The following is a 14,150-nucleotide window of genomic DNA, read 5'->3' as shown; positions in this document are numbered from 1 at the left end:
CTCCCTGGTGCTGCAGCTCAGCAAAGGTGCTCCTTCTCTCACATTCATAGGACCGCACACACGTAGAGACACACAAAGGCAAACACACGCATGCACTCCTGAAAAGCTCTCTGCTGCAAAACCATGCTGTGCACCCAGCCTAAGTCGAAGCACATTCCAATAGATAGTCAATCTTGGCAATCACACGCACACATGCACACGCACGCACGCACACACACACACACACACACACACACACACACACACACACACACACACACACACACACACACACACACACACACACACACACAATCTGAGTGAGTGGTGGCAGGGGAGACTGCATAAAACAAAATTTGTCAACACATTCATGCACAGACCCACTCCCAGCTGTGTGCAGCTGTTCACACAAATTGCCCTTGTTTACTGTCCCCTCCATTCTCTCAGCACACTGTGCTTGAGTGTGCGCATGCACGTGTGTATTGTTTATTGTGTGCAGTCTGTATGTTTAACTGTGTGTTTATTTGTTTCATGCTTGTCTTTGATGGCATGCCATGTATTCTGTATCCATGCATGTTTAGTGTGTATGTGTATATGTATACAAGTAGACAGTCATGTGTATAGATTAAGTTTGTATACAAGTAGGATATGATGTGCCGTAAGGGACATTATCTAAACCTACCTTGCATACATATGCACTTTTGCTGTCACATAACATCTGACAGCCAAACTGAGACCAAACGCATATCCTATACTGAAAACCTCACACATGTACAATTAAGATGCTGTCATGCAAACTACTGAGATGAGCCATTCCCACGCGCAGACCTGAATCCCTTATTTACTGAATACAATTTATGAAAGAAAAAACAATTTCTCCCTCTACATTTTGTCAAAATGAATTAGAATGCTGAAAATATTGCATTACACCCTGAGAATTAAAAGAATGACTGGTGAAGGTGAAGAAGGTGTTACATTTTTGTTTTAAATTTTCCCCTGATTTCTGTTTTACTCGGAAATCACTGAACAGTGAGCTCACCTGACAGCACACAGAGAACCCACTGAGATAGTGGAAGAGAGAGATGGAGACAGAAAACGGAACAAGAGAGATTAAATAACGTGGAACAACCATAGAGTACACAAGATTGGGAATGGGATAGAAGAAGTGAGAGATGAATAGTTGTACAGATTGCAAGACGCTGATGGAGTAAAAGACATTTCAGAAAGAGACCTAGGCATGAGATAGAGAGAGAGAAGCAAAAGGAAAAGAGGCAAGTTTGCATGAGAGAGCAAGAGATGCAACCATTATTGGGAAGACACAAAGATAACAGAGAAGTGAAGCCAAGATTGAAGTCGTCATTGAATTCTTCTTTCCATTGCCAACTGGGATAAGCAGCTGTCAATCAAACGCCTGCCCGTCGCATTGTTATTGTGATACTGCTGGCTTTAGGTCAATGTGCATTTGTGTGTTTGTGCGTGTGCGCGTTTATGTGTGTGTGTTTGTGTGATGGTGATTGTGTGTGTGCTGTATTCCCCTCCCATACTCAACATTTCTGGAATAGTTGTACACTGGGGTCACACTCGACTGGACTGCCCGAAAAGGCCAGAATGTTCTGTGTGTGTCTGTGTTTGTGTCTTCACTTTTGTGCTTTTGTGAGTGCAGTTCTGCCAAACAAACTCCTGTGTGTGTGTGTGTGTGTGTGTGTGTGTGTCTGTGTGTGTGTGTGTGTTGCCATTTAACAGGACTTTCTTTACAGAGTTTCACAATATCAAGTACCTTTGTGTATTGGATAACGCTTCTCATTTCCTCTTCCTTCTTACAATGCAAAGAAGTGCCGAGGCTATTCCAAAAATATTGTTTATGTGCAGCAACTAACTCATTTATATGAAGTTATGGATTTATGGAGATGTATTGAATTCCTCTCCTCTGTCTGGACTATACATGTCTGCCTTTTATTCTCCGCAATGCAGATTGCCTCCCTCCTTCTCTCTCCTCTCCCTGCTCTCTCCATACCTCAATCCTTCTTCCCTTCTCTCACACGGATGGAACGGAACACAGAGCGAGAGAGAGAGAGAGTGAGAGAGAGAGAGAGAGAGAGAGTGAGTCACTGAAAGTGACAGTGAGTCACAGCTCACTGTCACTTTCTTTTCACTCTTCCCTCATCTCTTTCTTTAATTCTATCCATTTGTCCATCTAGCCATCCATGTCAGTGAACTAAGTTTGGGTCTTAAATAAACCTCACTCAAGCAGGGTTCTGTAGGTACACTTTCCCTTTAAAACATCTGTGGCAGCATCCATTTAGACTTAGACAACTGAACACTGTTTTATTAACCTGTGCCCGAAAAAACCCCAAAGGAATTTCAATCCTCTCTTCTGCCGTTGCACATTTCGACGCAGTCTGGGAACTTCCAACTCTCCCCGTGGTCCACTAAGCAAGGCCTCACTCATAACCCCGTTTACCTTAGCTGAGGAGGCCTGTTAATACACTCCCAGGCTGGCTTCCACTACCCTGCTATCTTCCTGTGTCTTAATGGGGATGTCTGCATAAGCAGTTCTTTAAAAGGGAGCTGTGCCGCAGCACTGGTGGTGAGAGTCCTGTTACGCTGCGTCTGTGAACTGAAAGGAGGTCTAGGCTGCAGAGCATCCCTCATAGTGGGCAGCCCTGTCCCATTCCACTGACACTGGTCTGCTCAGTCTCCCCCCTGTCATAGCCAGACATGAGGCCCCCCTTTGCAATAGACTCCCATCCATGATCTTAAAACAAAACAGAAAAGCCCCGAGAGTGAAAAGCAGAAAACAATGATCCATTCTGTCAGAATCTTTCTGTGCTCAAGGGACAGAATGTCAATGTCTATGTCATAGAGTTTACACAAATCGATCCCTGAGAATGTTAAGTATTATCCACGTTTCTTCCGTGACAGGAGCACAGTATGTTTGGTCCATATGGATTATCAAGTCCATTAATTGATTCGGCAGGTTGGACAATTTGAGAGCATCTTGTAGTCCGCACAGAGCAAGGCATCAGGCCTCCAGTTCTTCCTCTGTGGGCTCTCCCTATGGGACTCAAGGAGAACTCCATATTAGTTGTGTCCGATGAGCTCCCAGAAAAGTAAAAAATAATCTGTTTAGATAACCATCAATCAAGAAACAATCGATCCCTAGAGCAAGGCCAGTCGCCCATCAGCCGTGGTTAGTTCCTCCAGTGTGAGACCATGACAGGAACCAGAATTCAGTGGTGCTGGTCTTTAAACAGAGCTGTGGTGCACTGTGTATCACAGTCACCTTCTCCACAGAGGTCTGTTTGAAACCCCATCGCATTGCTCCTTATCGCATACTGGATCGTTTGGAACTGTTCCATCCTGGGGCTTTAGATGGTTAAATTGCTCTCTGGAAGCTACACAGAGGCTTCCCGGTCCGCTAACCCCCCATTGGAGGCCACGGCTCCTCAGCCAATGGATGACCTGCTGAGGCGTGTGGGCGGTCGCACCGATCCACCTGTAGCTGCGCTTCCAACCCTCACTCGAAGACATCTGTCGCCTAGTTTTACCTGTTGGGCGTGCATAGGTTTTTTTATTTGCAAGATCACGCCGCTCGATATCACACCTCCAGCTTCCTGTGCTCGTGCAAACGGTATTATTTGGATCCTCGTGTTTGAAGTGTCTGCGATGGGGTCTTCCAGAAACATAAACACTTGTCTCCTTGATTTCGGCAAAACAAGTTTAATTGTTCTGAACGGGCTTTCCCACCTTCCAAGGCTCCACAGCTCCTGCTCAAGCGCCACATTTTTTATAATCGTCAGTACACCTGATACTGTCACGTGAATAAACACCCAGCTTTCGATTACTAACTAAAACTATTTATTTGACGAAAACGACCATAGCTTTATTAACTCGGGAGGCATAGGCTTGTATATTGTCCCTGCTCTCTTCCCCAGCTGCAAGCGGCAACACCTGCTACACTGTCACGTCGAGAACGGGTGCCACCAGAATCCCACCACCGGTTGAAAACGGTGCTGTCGCACTTTTCCCCACAAACCGATCACACAACAATTGTATGTAAGGGTGGAAAAAAAAAGTGTTCCCGATGCAGCGAATCACGTGTCTCAAGGAGGTAGAAAATGAAATGTTCCGCCATTCCCTCACACCCTCTGCTCCCGGCATGCACCACGCTGGATGGAGAGAGAGGGAGGGAGGGGGGGGGGGAGAGAGAGAGAGAGAGAGGGAGCAAGAGGGAGCGAGCTGGAGGGCGTCAAGGTGACTGTGCTGAGTGCCTTGGCGGGGCTCCGTTCGCTGGCAGAGAGAGTGGCAGAGGATCGAACGGTGGGCGGAGATATGGAGATTGATCGTCCAACACCCAGCCATGCACCCCCTGTCTTAACCCCTCTCCGCCGATCACTGTGAACCACAGGCGGCTGGTCAGCAAACAGCTACAAATTTATGAAGCCGAACGAGCTCCCTCCCTCCTCTTCCTGCTCGATCGGTGCACCGACGGATCACGTTCAGTGTGGATATTTGTAGCAGCAGACGCTGGCATTCTGCCTGGTGGTCGACAAGCTTTTGTTTTGTCGGAGACAGAAAGGAGGAGGATCGTGGCAGACAATAGTCTGAGTGGGTTCAGACGGCCACTTTATCTCGCTGAATGTCAATTAGCCAACATCTTGTCTATCACTGCTGCACCGGCAAACACTCTCAAGCGTGTGCACACATACAGATTCACACACACACACACACACACATACACATTCACATAAACATACACACACATAAACACACACACATACACACACACATTCACATAAACATACACACACATAAACACACACACACACACACACACATACACACACACACACACACACACACATACACACTCACTCATTTTCTCATTGTCACCTCAGGATATCCGGCTGTTTGAATACCTACTGTGTCACTGGAGTCATAAAAACAGGATGTGTGCCTGCCCGTTTGTGGATGCATGATTGACACATGTGTGCACATGTTTTGCGGTATATATCTATGTGTGTATTTTTGTATCTCTGCACACATGCAGGCCTTCACAATGGTGTGCTTTAGAAAGCATGCGGTCCCCGGCTCACCTAGACTACACAGGGAAGGGCACGGGGTTGCTATGGCAACCTCCCTTCCAGGTGGTTGTATGATGACATCTGCACTGAGGAGAGGGGATCGTTGGAGAGAGGGAGAGGGAGAGGGAGAGAGAGAGAGAGAGAAACTAGCAGTGAACCACGTGCCATTTAGGGTTCTTCAGATTATATGATATATTGCGGAGTTGGTAGAATTGATGCAGTAAGAGCAGGTTTTACCTCCCGACCCATCTTCCCAGCGTTAGACCGTTGAATCAGTCTGACTCGGGCCAGGTGAGGCTGATCAAACCAAGAACCGTCCACACAAACCAACAAACACAAAGAGAAACTCTGACTAACAAGCAGACACACGGACAGACACACGGGCAAAAGTAGACAGACACAGATCCTTATCAAACAGTTTTGGTTTCAAAGCAAAGTGGTAGAGGCATGGTTCATGTGTTCAGGGAGGGAATCAAATGCCAATATTAGGGGACTGATGATACAAAACACTTAACACAGTAAACAATTGGCTTGTGCTTTCTACTGGTCAATATTGTTTCATCCTCACATGTCCAGTATTGGGATTAGGTATTAGAAGTAGTGCTGACCAATCATGACCGGCATCATATTTTCATAGTCGTTGTGATAAAATTACCATATTGAAATTGATTGCCTGAACTGCGATAAATGGTATATTTACACATGCCATGGTAGTGCTGATTGCATGGTTTAAATGTTGTAATTATTAAACCATGCATTATCTAAATCACAAGTCATATCTACATCGCAGTATGCAACGTGACTGCGTAGCGCATGTTTCCCTCATCGCGTAGCCCCGATTAGAAGAGTAAGAAAAAGTTATAATGCTATATTTAGGTCTAGTCTGCCTATGTCACAAACCAACCATGGTCTCCCAGAACTGGTGACCTAAGTAATGTGCAGGGAGGGATCTCTATCCACTTCTGCCATATTTGGATTGGGGAGAGACTCTGTTATTCTGTGATTCAGGAATCTGACCTCATGGTTTCTCCCTTCCCTTCAAGGAGAAGGGAGAAACCAAAAGGGAGTGCCAGTGGGCGTTTTGTACAGTGGTCCGCTGTGTAGGCTGATCTAATCCTGATGATCAGCCCTCCTATACACAGGTCATCTTATCTCCTTCTGGTCTCAGTAGGGTATGTTCGCAACACAGGTACAGTACGGAGCTGTGAATATATAAAGGCTGCTGTTGTTTATAGAGGATGGAGGTAGAAAAGCACAGCTGGCCAATCAGTGAGCCCGGTGATTGTTACTGATCACTCACTGGCTGGCTGCCTCACCGGCCTTCAATGGCTGTCCTTCACTCATTCAGTCTTCCCGCTTGCGCATATGCGGACGCGTACATGCACAGGCACGCATGCACACACGCACGCACGTGTGGACACACCCTTTAACCAAAATCATTCTCACCAACTCCACCCTTCCCTAGAGAGTGAGGGAAGTTGACTGTTTGTTGTCATGCGTTTCACATTTGTTTGAGGGGCTGGGTTTTGGCAAGTAGCTCACGATAGTATACGTATCAAGATGCATGGGTTACGACACAAGTCGTTTGAAGACATATTGCGTGACTGCAGTACTCCCCATAATTAAAGTCGCAGCTTGTAGCTTAAAATGACCCTGACGTATCCATAGTCAATTCTGATTGATAGGGATTTCAATAATGTTATGCATAAAATCACATCCTATAACTGATATATTCTACAAAAAAAATGCTGGCCAGCCCGGACCTCTCTCTTTGTTTGCGTGAATCGTACTTTCATCAATCCCAGAATCCCTCCCACTCATCAGGGGATAGTGAAAAAGCAACAGGTTTTTATGTATTATATTACCAGTAATTTGTATTAGCAGTAAAAGATAAATTCTTGGGCAAAACATAATTGTGAGTGAATAAATGAATTAATTAAATAATCTATAGCTGGTATCTGTGTATCTATACAATATTAGCACGCAAAATATTGAGATACTACACTGTATCCATTTTTTCCACAACCTCTACTTGTTTGTGCCATCTTATTTCTGTGTGTTTTTTTTTGTCTGTGTGTGTTTCTATGTGTACTGGGATGTGTGTCTGTGTATGTGTGAACATACATAATGTTGTTGGAAATGGGGGGACCATAGTCTGCTACATAGGCCCCTCTCTAAGCTTGTGCAACTCGTGCCAGACCCTCACTAACAGGCCAAGCAATGAGCTCCAGAGACATTGAGAAGGAAATAATGAGAGATGATATTTAGTGTACAGTTTGTGTATGCAGAATCAAGACAAAGTGCAGAAGTCATCATAAGCAGCAGAGGAAAAGTTTCATAACAATAATGAGTGAAAGGAGGTGAGGAAGGAGATGAAGAAAATGAAAAGGGCATGGACAATGCTTATCAAGGGTTCCCCATTAACGCAGATTAAAGCGTGTGGAATTGAATTGCAACGGGATTGGTGTGTGACGATAATGGGGATGGCAAGTGGATTAGAGAGAGAGGGAGAGCGAGATACGACACGCGGCAGCAGCCAAGGAGAAGGAAGCATATTCAATTTGGAAAGACTAAGCTGGAAAGAGACAGGAGAGAGATTGAGATTGGTAGAAGAGGGAGATTGAGAGAGGCAGGAATGGGGGATGGTGAAAGGAAGGAGATGTACTTTGAGAGATGGAGAGACAGAAGAGAGATGGAGGGACAGGAGAGGGATATGTAGAGAGGCAGGAGAGAGATGGAGGGACAGGAGAGGGATATGGAGAGAGGCAGGAGAGAGATGGAGGGACAGGAGAGGGATATGGAGAGAGGCAGGAGAGAGATGGAGGGACAAGAGAGGGATATGGAGAGAGGCAGGAGAGAGATGGAGGGACAGGAGAGGGATATGGAGAGAGGCAGGAGAGAGATGGAGGGACAGGAGAGGGATATGGAGAGAGATAGTAAAGAGATGGAGTAGCAGCAGAGGGATATGGAGAGAGAAAGGGGAGAGATGGAGAGGCAGGAGAGGGATATGGAGAGAGGCAGGGGAGAGACCGGCAGACTTTGTAGGGTGGGGATGTGTGGAGGGGACAGAGAGAGTTATGGGGGGGATGTGTTGCCCTGGAGGCGTGTTTGGAATCATGGGAGACTAAGGCTCCATGTAAACAAACATGCGTGTGCTCTGCCCGGAGTATTTACTCCAGCAAAGGATTTAGACATACATACTCACAAGCATGCATACACCCCCACAGACATATGCAAACACATACACAACTGGCTGTTAGTGCTTCTAACGCAGTGACCCATTCCAGTAGACATTGAGCCCCTCTCACACATGCAGTCAGTCCTGTAAATGTTCCGGAGCATTTCCTGCATTGGATCTTGTGTGAATGGCAATAGGGATCGATATTCGGGCTCAAGACCTAGTGACATTTACATGTAACTGCAGGAAAGCGGTGCCTGAAAGGTTATCCCAGTCATTTACCATGAACTACGTGTGAAGGAGGTTAAGGTTAGTTCTGCCAGTGGGCTACACTATTTTCTCCCCCTTATTTTGACTTACTATAGGGTAAGCACTGCAGTGTAAATGTTTGACAAATATTTGTATTGTATATTTTTTCAATTACAACACAAAGACACAACACAAAACAAGACAAGGTACGTGTGAAGAGGTTTCAAATATGAAGATATTAGTGATACATTCTGCTGGTGTGGTAACTGATTATTTTTCCTCATGGCATCACCTCAAGTAAGATTGTAAATCTTCCTTGAGAGCTGAACTGTATTTTTCATTTAGAGTTAGTTCGGCACAAACATTAAATGTAAAAATGGCCCGAGAAATGCTCAACACTTTAAAGTAAACCTTCCACCACCTCCTTCTCCAGCACCTCCCCTGCATGTCAAGGCTTTCCCTGACAATAACCGTCTGAGTCATTCTAATCTAAAATGTCCACACACACACTATTCAATAATGGTCCCCTCACTTCTGGGCCATTTCCATGGACATTGGAGCTAATGAAGTTCTTAGAAACAGGCCCCCCCATCCAAGCTCACTGCCATTGTCTTTAACTGCTGTGGATGATTATCTGAGTGCAAATGTATTTGGTGCTTTTGTGTTTTATTTTATCCAAACAATTAGGCGCGAAAGTGAACTGGCCTGTTTCGTTTAAGTGGTTGTTGTAACCGCAGCAAATGTCTCACATGTGGTTTTCTTCTTTTTCTCAGGCTCTGCAAAAGTTGGCGAGTCAGTACCTGAAGAGAGATTGGCCAGGAATCAACCCTGATGATCAGAGAACTGACTACAGGTACCCTTGTGTATGGTTCCCTCGCATGCCCTCTCTCTTATTAGAATCGATCTGTTTCTCTGTCTTTTTCTATCAGTTTCTCTGTTTTTCCTCTGTTTCTCTTGCTCTGTTTCCCTCCCTCTACGTTTCCTTCTACCTTCCTATATCTGTCCGTCTGTCTGTCCGTCTCCCTTTCCTTCTGCCTGCTGTGTGTGTCTAACGATGTGGGTACATAAGCTCTTCATATGATTGCATGACGAGATATGACTGCAGGAACCTGTAATATAAGTGTGGCGTGGAATTTTGGACACGTTTGAACGCGAATGGTCTCTCTCACACTCTCTCTCTCTTCCCCCCCGATCTCTCTCTCGCTCTCCCCCTATCTCTGTCGCCCCCATGGCTGCAGGAATGTGTATGTGGTGTGGAGGTCCTACTTAGAGGGTACGGTGCAGGTGAGCCAGTCCAGACTCAACGTTTGTGACAATTACAAGGGTCAGGTCTCAGACCCGGCCAAGACCCTGCGGCTCTACAAGGAGCAGCAGCTCAAAAAGGTTGGTGCCTCTGACTTCTCCATCCCCACACAGCGACACACCATCCTCCAGCATGAAGCCGTCATGTAAAGGGTGCCATTCAAACTAGGGTTTGGAGCAGTTGACTGAGTGGACGACCCAGTGGCTGATCCTCTGTTATTCTCGTCCACGTAGGCCAATACGTTTCATAATGATTCCGGTTCGATTCCGGCCTGTGGTCATTTGCTACAAGGCATTCCCTCTCCCTCAACCCACTTCCCTGCCCATCTTCCCTGCCCTATCTTTTACAGGTTGACTTGGGATGTCGTCAGAATTAATTGAATGTCTGTGACATTCTTTGTTGCATTCAATTGTTTCTTTAATTAATCCAAAAAATATTTGATACAAAAATACATTTGATTCATCCCTAAAAACTGAAATCAGATGCAACCACATACAAGTTATACACCAAGCCTGATAGATCCGACCAACAGTGCAAAATAAGGGACTCAAAACCCATTGTGATGAACTCCTGACTTCGGTCATCAGTTAATAATTCTAATGGACCAAATCAATACCATATTGACATCATTTATCAAAAGGGTCAAAAAACCACAGTTGCCAGCAGCAGAGCCGCAGTCCTCTAATCGTTTCCTCCCTTCCCCCCCCCAGACCATGGAGCAGCTGAACGGCATCCAGGCAGAGCTGCAGGAGTCGGCGAAGGAGCTGGCCAAGGCCAAGAAGAAGTACTACGACTGTGAGCAGGTGGCTCACGCCGTGCGGGAGAAGGCCGACATAGAGGCCAAGTGAGTACCCCATCGCTGGTTCTCGTGTGTGTCGGGGGGTGGAGATCAGTGATGCGCAATTAAGGTAGTTTCTCACCCTAATCCGCTTATTGCTGTAGCTGCACCCGACCGCTACTCAAACTGGTGTTTGTTAACAGAGATTACATTTGCGTCGGTTTCCCAACTCTCTATTATGAAATGATGTTTGCTAACCCCTCCTGCTGGCCATTTTCCCATTTTTCTAAGGCTATAAAAAAGTCTAAATTAATGCTTTTCTTCAAACTATTATACCAATGAAATTAGTTCAGTGTATGCCTATTAGGCAACTATCAGGCTATTATACGATAAATAGAGATGTCATAGCAAGTTGAGGAAGTAGTTTTGCATGTTGCTCTATTGTATGTTCTGTTGAAACCTAGTTCTTTTGTTAATGTTGTTAATCTGAGAATTTGCCTGATTTGGTCATGCATTTTCATGGATGTACCAAACAACAAAATGCATAGTCAATGTTTGACTTTATTATAGCATTATAGGCTTTCTTTATTAATGTAAAACGTTATTGAACAATACAAAGACAAGCTGAAATATTGCAGTGGCAAAATAAAGAGGCATTTGCATGTGAACATAAATAAAGAATAAAATATGCGTAGACCTATGCTATGATAAAACACGTATCTCATTCTTAAAATAAATGCGGCGGCATTAAAGGATATGCTATATCAAACTTAAATTCAATAATTAGGATGTTTTAAAATAAATAGTTTATTGTGAGAAATTATGTAATGATTTTTATCAACCCCCCTTCCCTGCAAATCACACAAATATTATAATACCCATAATAGGCCGATCCGCAGATACCTACTGCCGCGGTTGCAGTCGGATCCCAACGGCCAATTACTCTATCCACAAATCTCTTGTAACGTTAGAGATACATTGGCTTCTAATGAGAGAGAGACGGAGTGGGGTAACATAAAGACCAGACGGCATAGCTAAGGGGCCGATGAGATCCTTTGCTAGAACCTTTCTCGGATATAAATAGACTTAAAGGGTAAGTTCAGGATTTGGTCTTCTCTGCCTTTTGTGATCCTTTCCGGGGGTAGACAAGAGCCATTCATCTAGTCGGTTCAGTGATCGTCCCATACGTACCTGCTAACGGTTAGCGTTAGCACGCTGAGGAAAAGTCCCAGGTGCCAAAGCAGTACTTCTGCAACTCAACTTAATACACCACCATCATAATCTATTTTGGTGTTTATTTCTGAAAGAAACTATGTTGAAATGGCGAATTCTAAACCCGAGCAGTTACTGCAGCACTATTTTGTTCCGAAATCCCAAGTTTCTTCTTCCACTGGGCTTTGAGCAACAACCGGGTGTCCCCGACAGTAACAACACCACTGATTTGTAGAATTGGAAGAAAAAACGGTTATTTAGAATATGAAATTTGCGGAATTCTCGTTGTGGGAATTAAACTTTTTAACTTGGTTTATTCCAAATATACACACGCTGAATTGTGGAACTATTGCTTCTGGGATTTGACATCAGCGTGCTACTGCTCACTTGTAGCAGGTACTCACCGGCTACTTAACCGATGGACAGAAAAGCGGTTACTGGGACTGCTGTTAACCCCGGGAAGGTTTACAAAAGGTGAAAATGCCCAAAAGTCTTATGCCGGTCTGAATGTGCCCCTCCAGGGCAAAGATAATTGAGCCATAATAAAGACCAAAACACAAATATCGATTTTCTTCAGGGCCGCCATCAATTGGAAAATTTGTTACACTGTACAATGTTTTTTTTCTTTTTGATACTGGACCTAAGGCAGCTGTTGTCAATGAGACAGTAAAACATTTAAATCCTTGGCTCAGCTTTACACCTATATTGATTGGTCAGTCAACTCTGTTTGTTTTTCTATCACAATGCCACAACCCCAAAAAAATTACTGTATTACCTTGTGTGTGTGTGTGTGTGTGTGAGTGTGTGTGTGTGTGTGTGTGTGTGTGCGTGTTCGTGTTCGTGAAATCTTTTTCATTAGTGAGTGGAGTTGGGACATTAATCATTGTCACTGACATAGCACACACACACACACACAGAAATCCCAACGCATACACACATCGTGAAACTCACACATTTACAGCAATTTCATTATGTTTTCATATTCTTCCGCATATTTACATTAATGGAGACTCCATCTCCTTATTTGCATAATAACTAATATGAAAGCCCACCATAACCACCCCCGCTTTCTCTTGAAAAAGAAAAGTGGTCACTTTATACACCTGCAAACAATTCATTCACTCAGTCGACGGATGTGTGCATGTCCATAGGTGTAGTAGATTTATTTTACATCATTGCTCAGTGAATATTTCATTGCATTGGTGTTAGTAAGATGTCTGGCATCACTGACTCAATGTTGTGTTAGTCCACAAAGTCTGGGGATCTCTATATTTTCCACTCTCAAACATCTATGATGTATTAGTTAAGTCTTTCTGCCTATATTGATTATCTTGATTCATTTGAGCCTTTTGGGAGGCTTAAAAACCGACATGCGTTCTTTTTTTCATCATTACAAAAACCAGGGATGATGATTGTTTGTTGTTCCTTTCTCTTCAGGTCCAAATTGGGTTTGTTTCAGTCACGAATTAGTTTACAGAAAGCAAGTGTGAAGGTAAATGAACACAAACAGACGCACACACACACTTTAAAAAACATGCAGATACACTGAATGAGGGACCACCAGTGTTACATGCAGCCCCGTCTCCTTGCCTGCTTCGCTCCCCAGTTGAAAGCCAAAAGGAGTGACTGCAACTCCAAGGCGACCCAGGCCAGGAACGACTACTTGCTGACCCTGGCGGCTGCCAACGCCCACCATGACCGCTACTACCACACAGACCTGCTGTACGGCATCCAGGTACGGACCACACACACGACGGCTACATTCCAATAGTCTTTCATAGCCTTAATCTCCACATGTTCCAAAAAAACGGCCGCCTTTATCAGCTTCATCAGAGTGTGTCCTGCACAAGAAGTGCTTCAGAGATTTTTTCAACTACATTCTCAGACACATGCCCATAGATCAGATCTGAAGGTTTTGATTGGCTGGGATAATCACCGGTCGCTGTCGACTCTAGTAAATCTAAAGCGGCTCAGCTGTCACAAGTCCACACGGTTCCTTTCCTTGGCTAACGAGCCATAGAAGGGAAGATGTAGGAGCCAATGATTGTCTCGCAGGGCAGAATGTTGAATGGCTAGGCTGGGTTTTCGACTCTGCGTTACCTCAAAGGTTACCTGGTTTGATCCCCGAGTGTCTGCAGTGTCCTAACCCGTGGGCAACCTTGGGCACAATGCCCTAAAGCCCAATCTGCTCCTTAATTACATATTCAATGTCTGTATTCACTGTGATTTTGGTAAAATGTAAATATTGAATTGTAAATGTCACACTATCAGCGCAATGGTGTAGCAACTACAAATACGGTCTGTTAGGCTCTAGTGTGATTTACCAATGGCCCGCCCATATCTCATGTTCCCCTAATAGCACTGGAC

At 44.7% G+C, this 14,150-nt stretch overlaps 1 protein-coding gene across 1 annotated transcript in view; it reads left to right on the top strand.

Moving 5' to 3' along the window:
• The window catches only part of fchsd2 (FCH and double SH3 domains 2), a 51,229-nt gene that overhangs the window by 12,276 nt on the left and 24,803 nt on the right, over positions 1-14,150 (top strand). Inside the window, 5 exon segments of the mRNA XM_079732386.1 lie at positions 9,264-9,343; positions 9,729-9,873; positions 10,504-10,637; positions 13,221-13,275; positions 13,390-13,518. Coding sequence (XP_079588512.1) covers positions 9,264-9,343; positions 9,729-9,873; positions 10,504-10,637; positions 13,221-13,275; positions 13,390-13,518 — 543 coding nt within the window.

This window comes from Pollachius pollachius, assembly GCF_949987615.1.
Source record: "Pollachius pollachius genome assembly, chromosome: 3".
NCBI classification, from domain to species: domain Eukaryota; kingdom Metazoa; phylum Chordata; class Actinopteri; order Gadiformes; family Gadidae; genus Pollachius; species Pollachius pollachius.
This window is presented reverse-complemented; position numbering and strand designations above follow the sequence as displayed.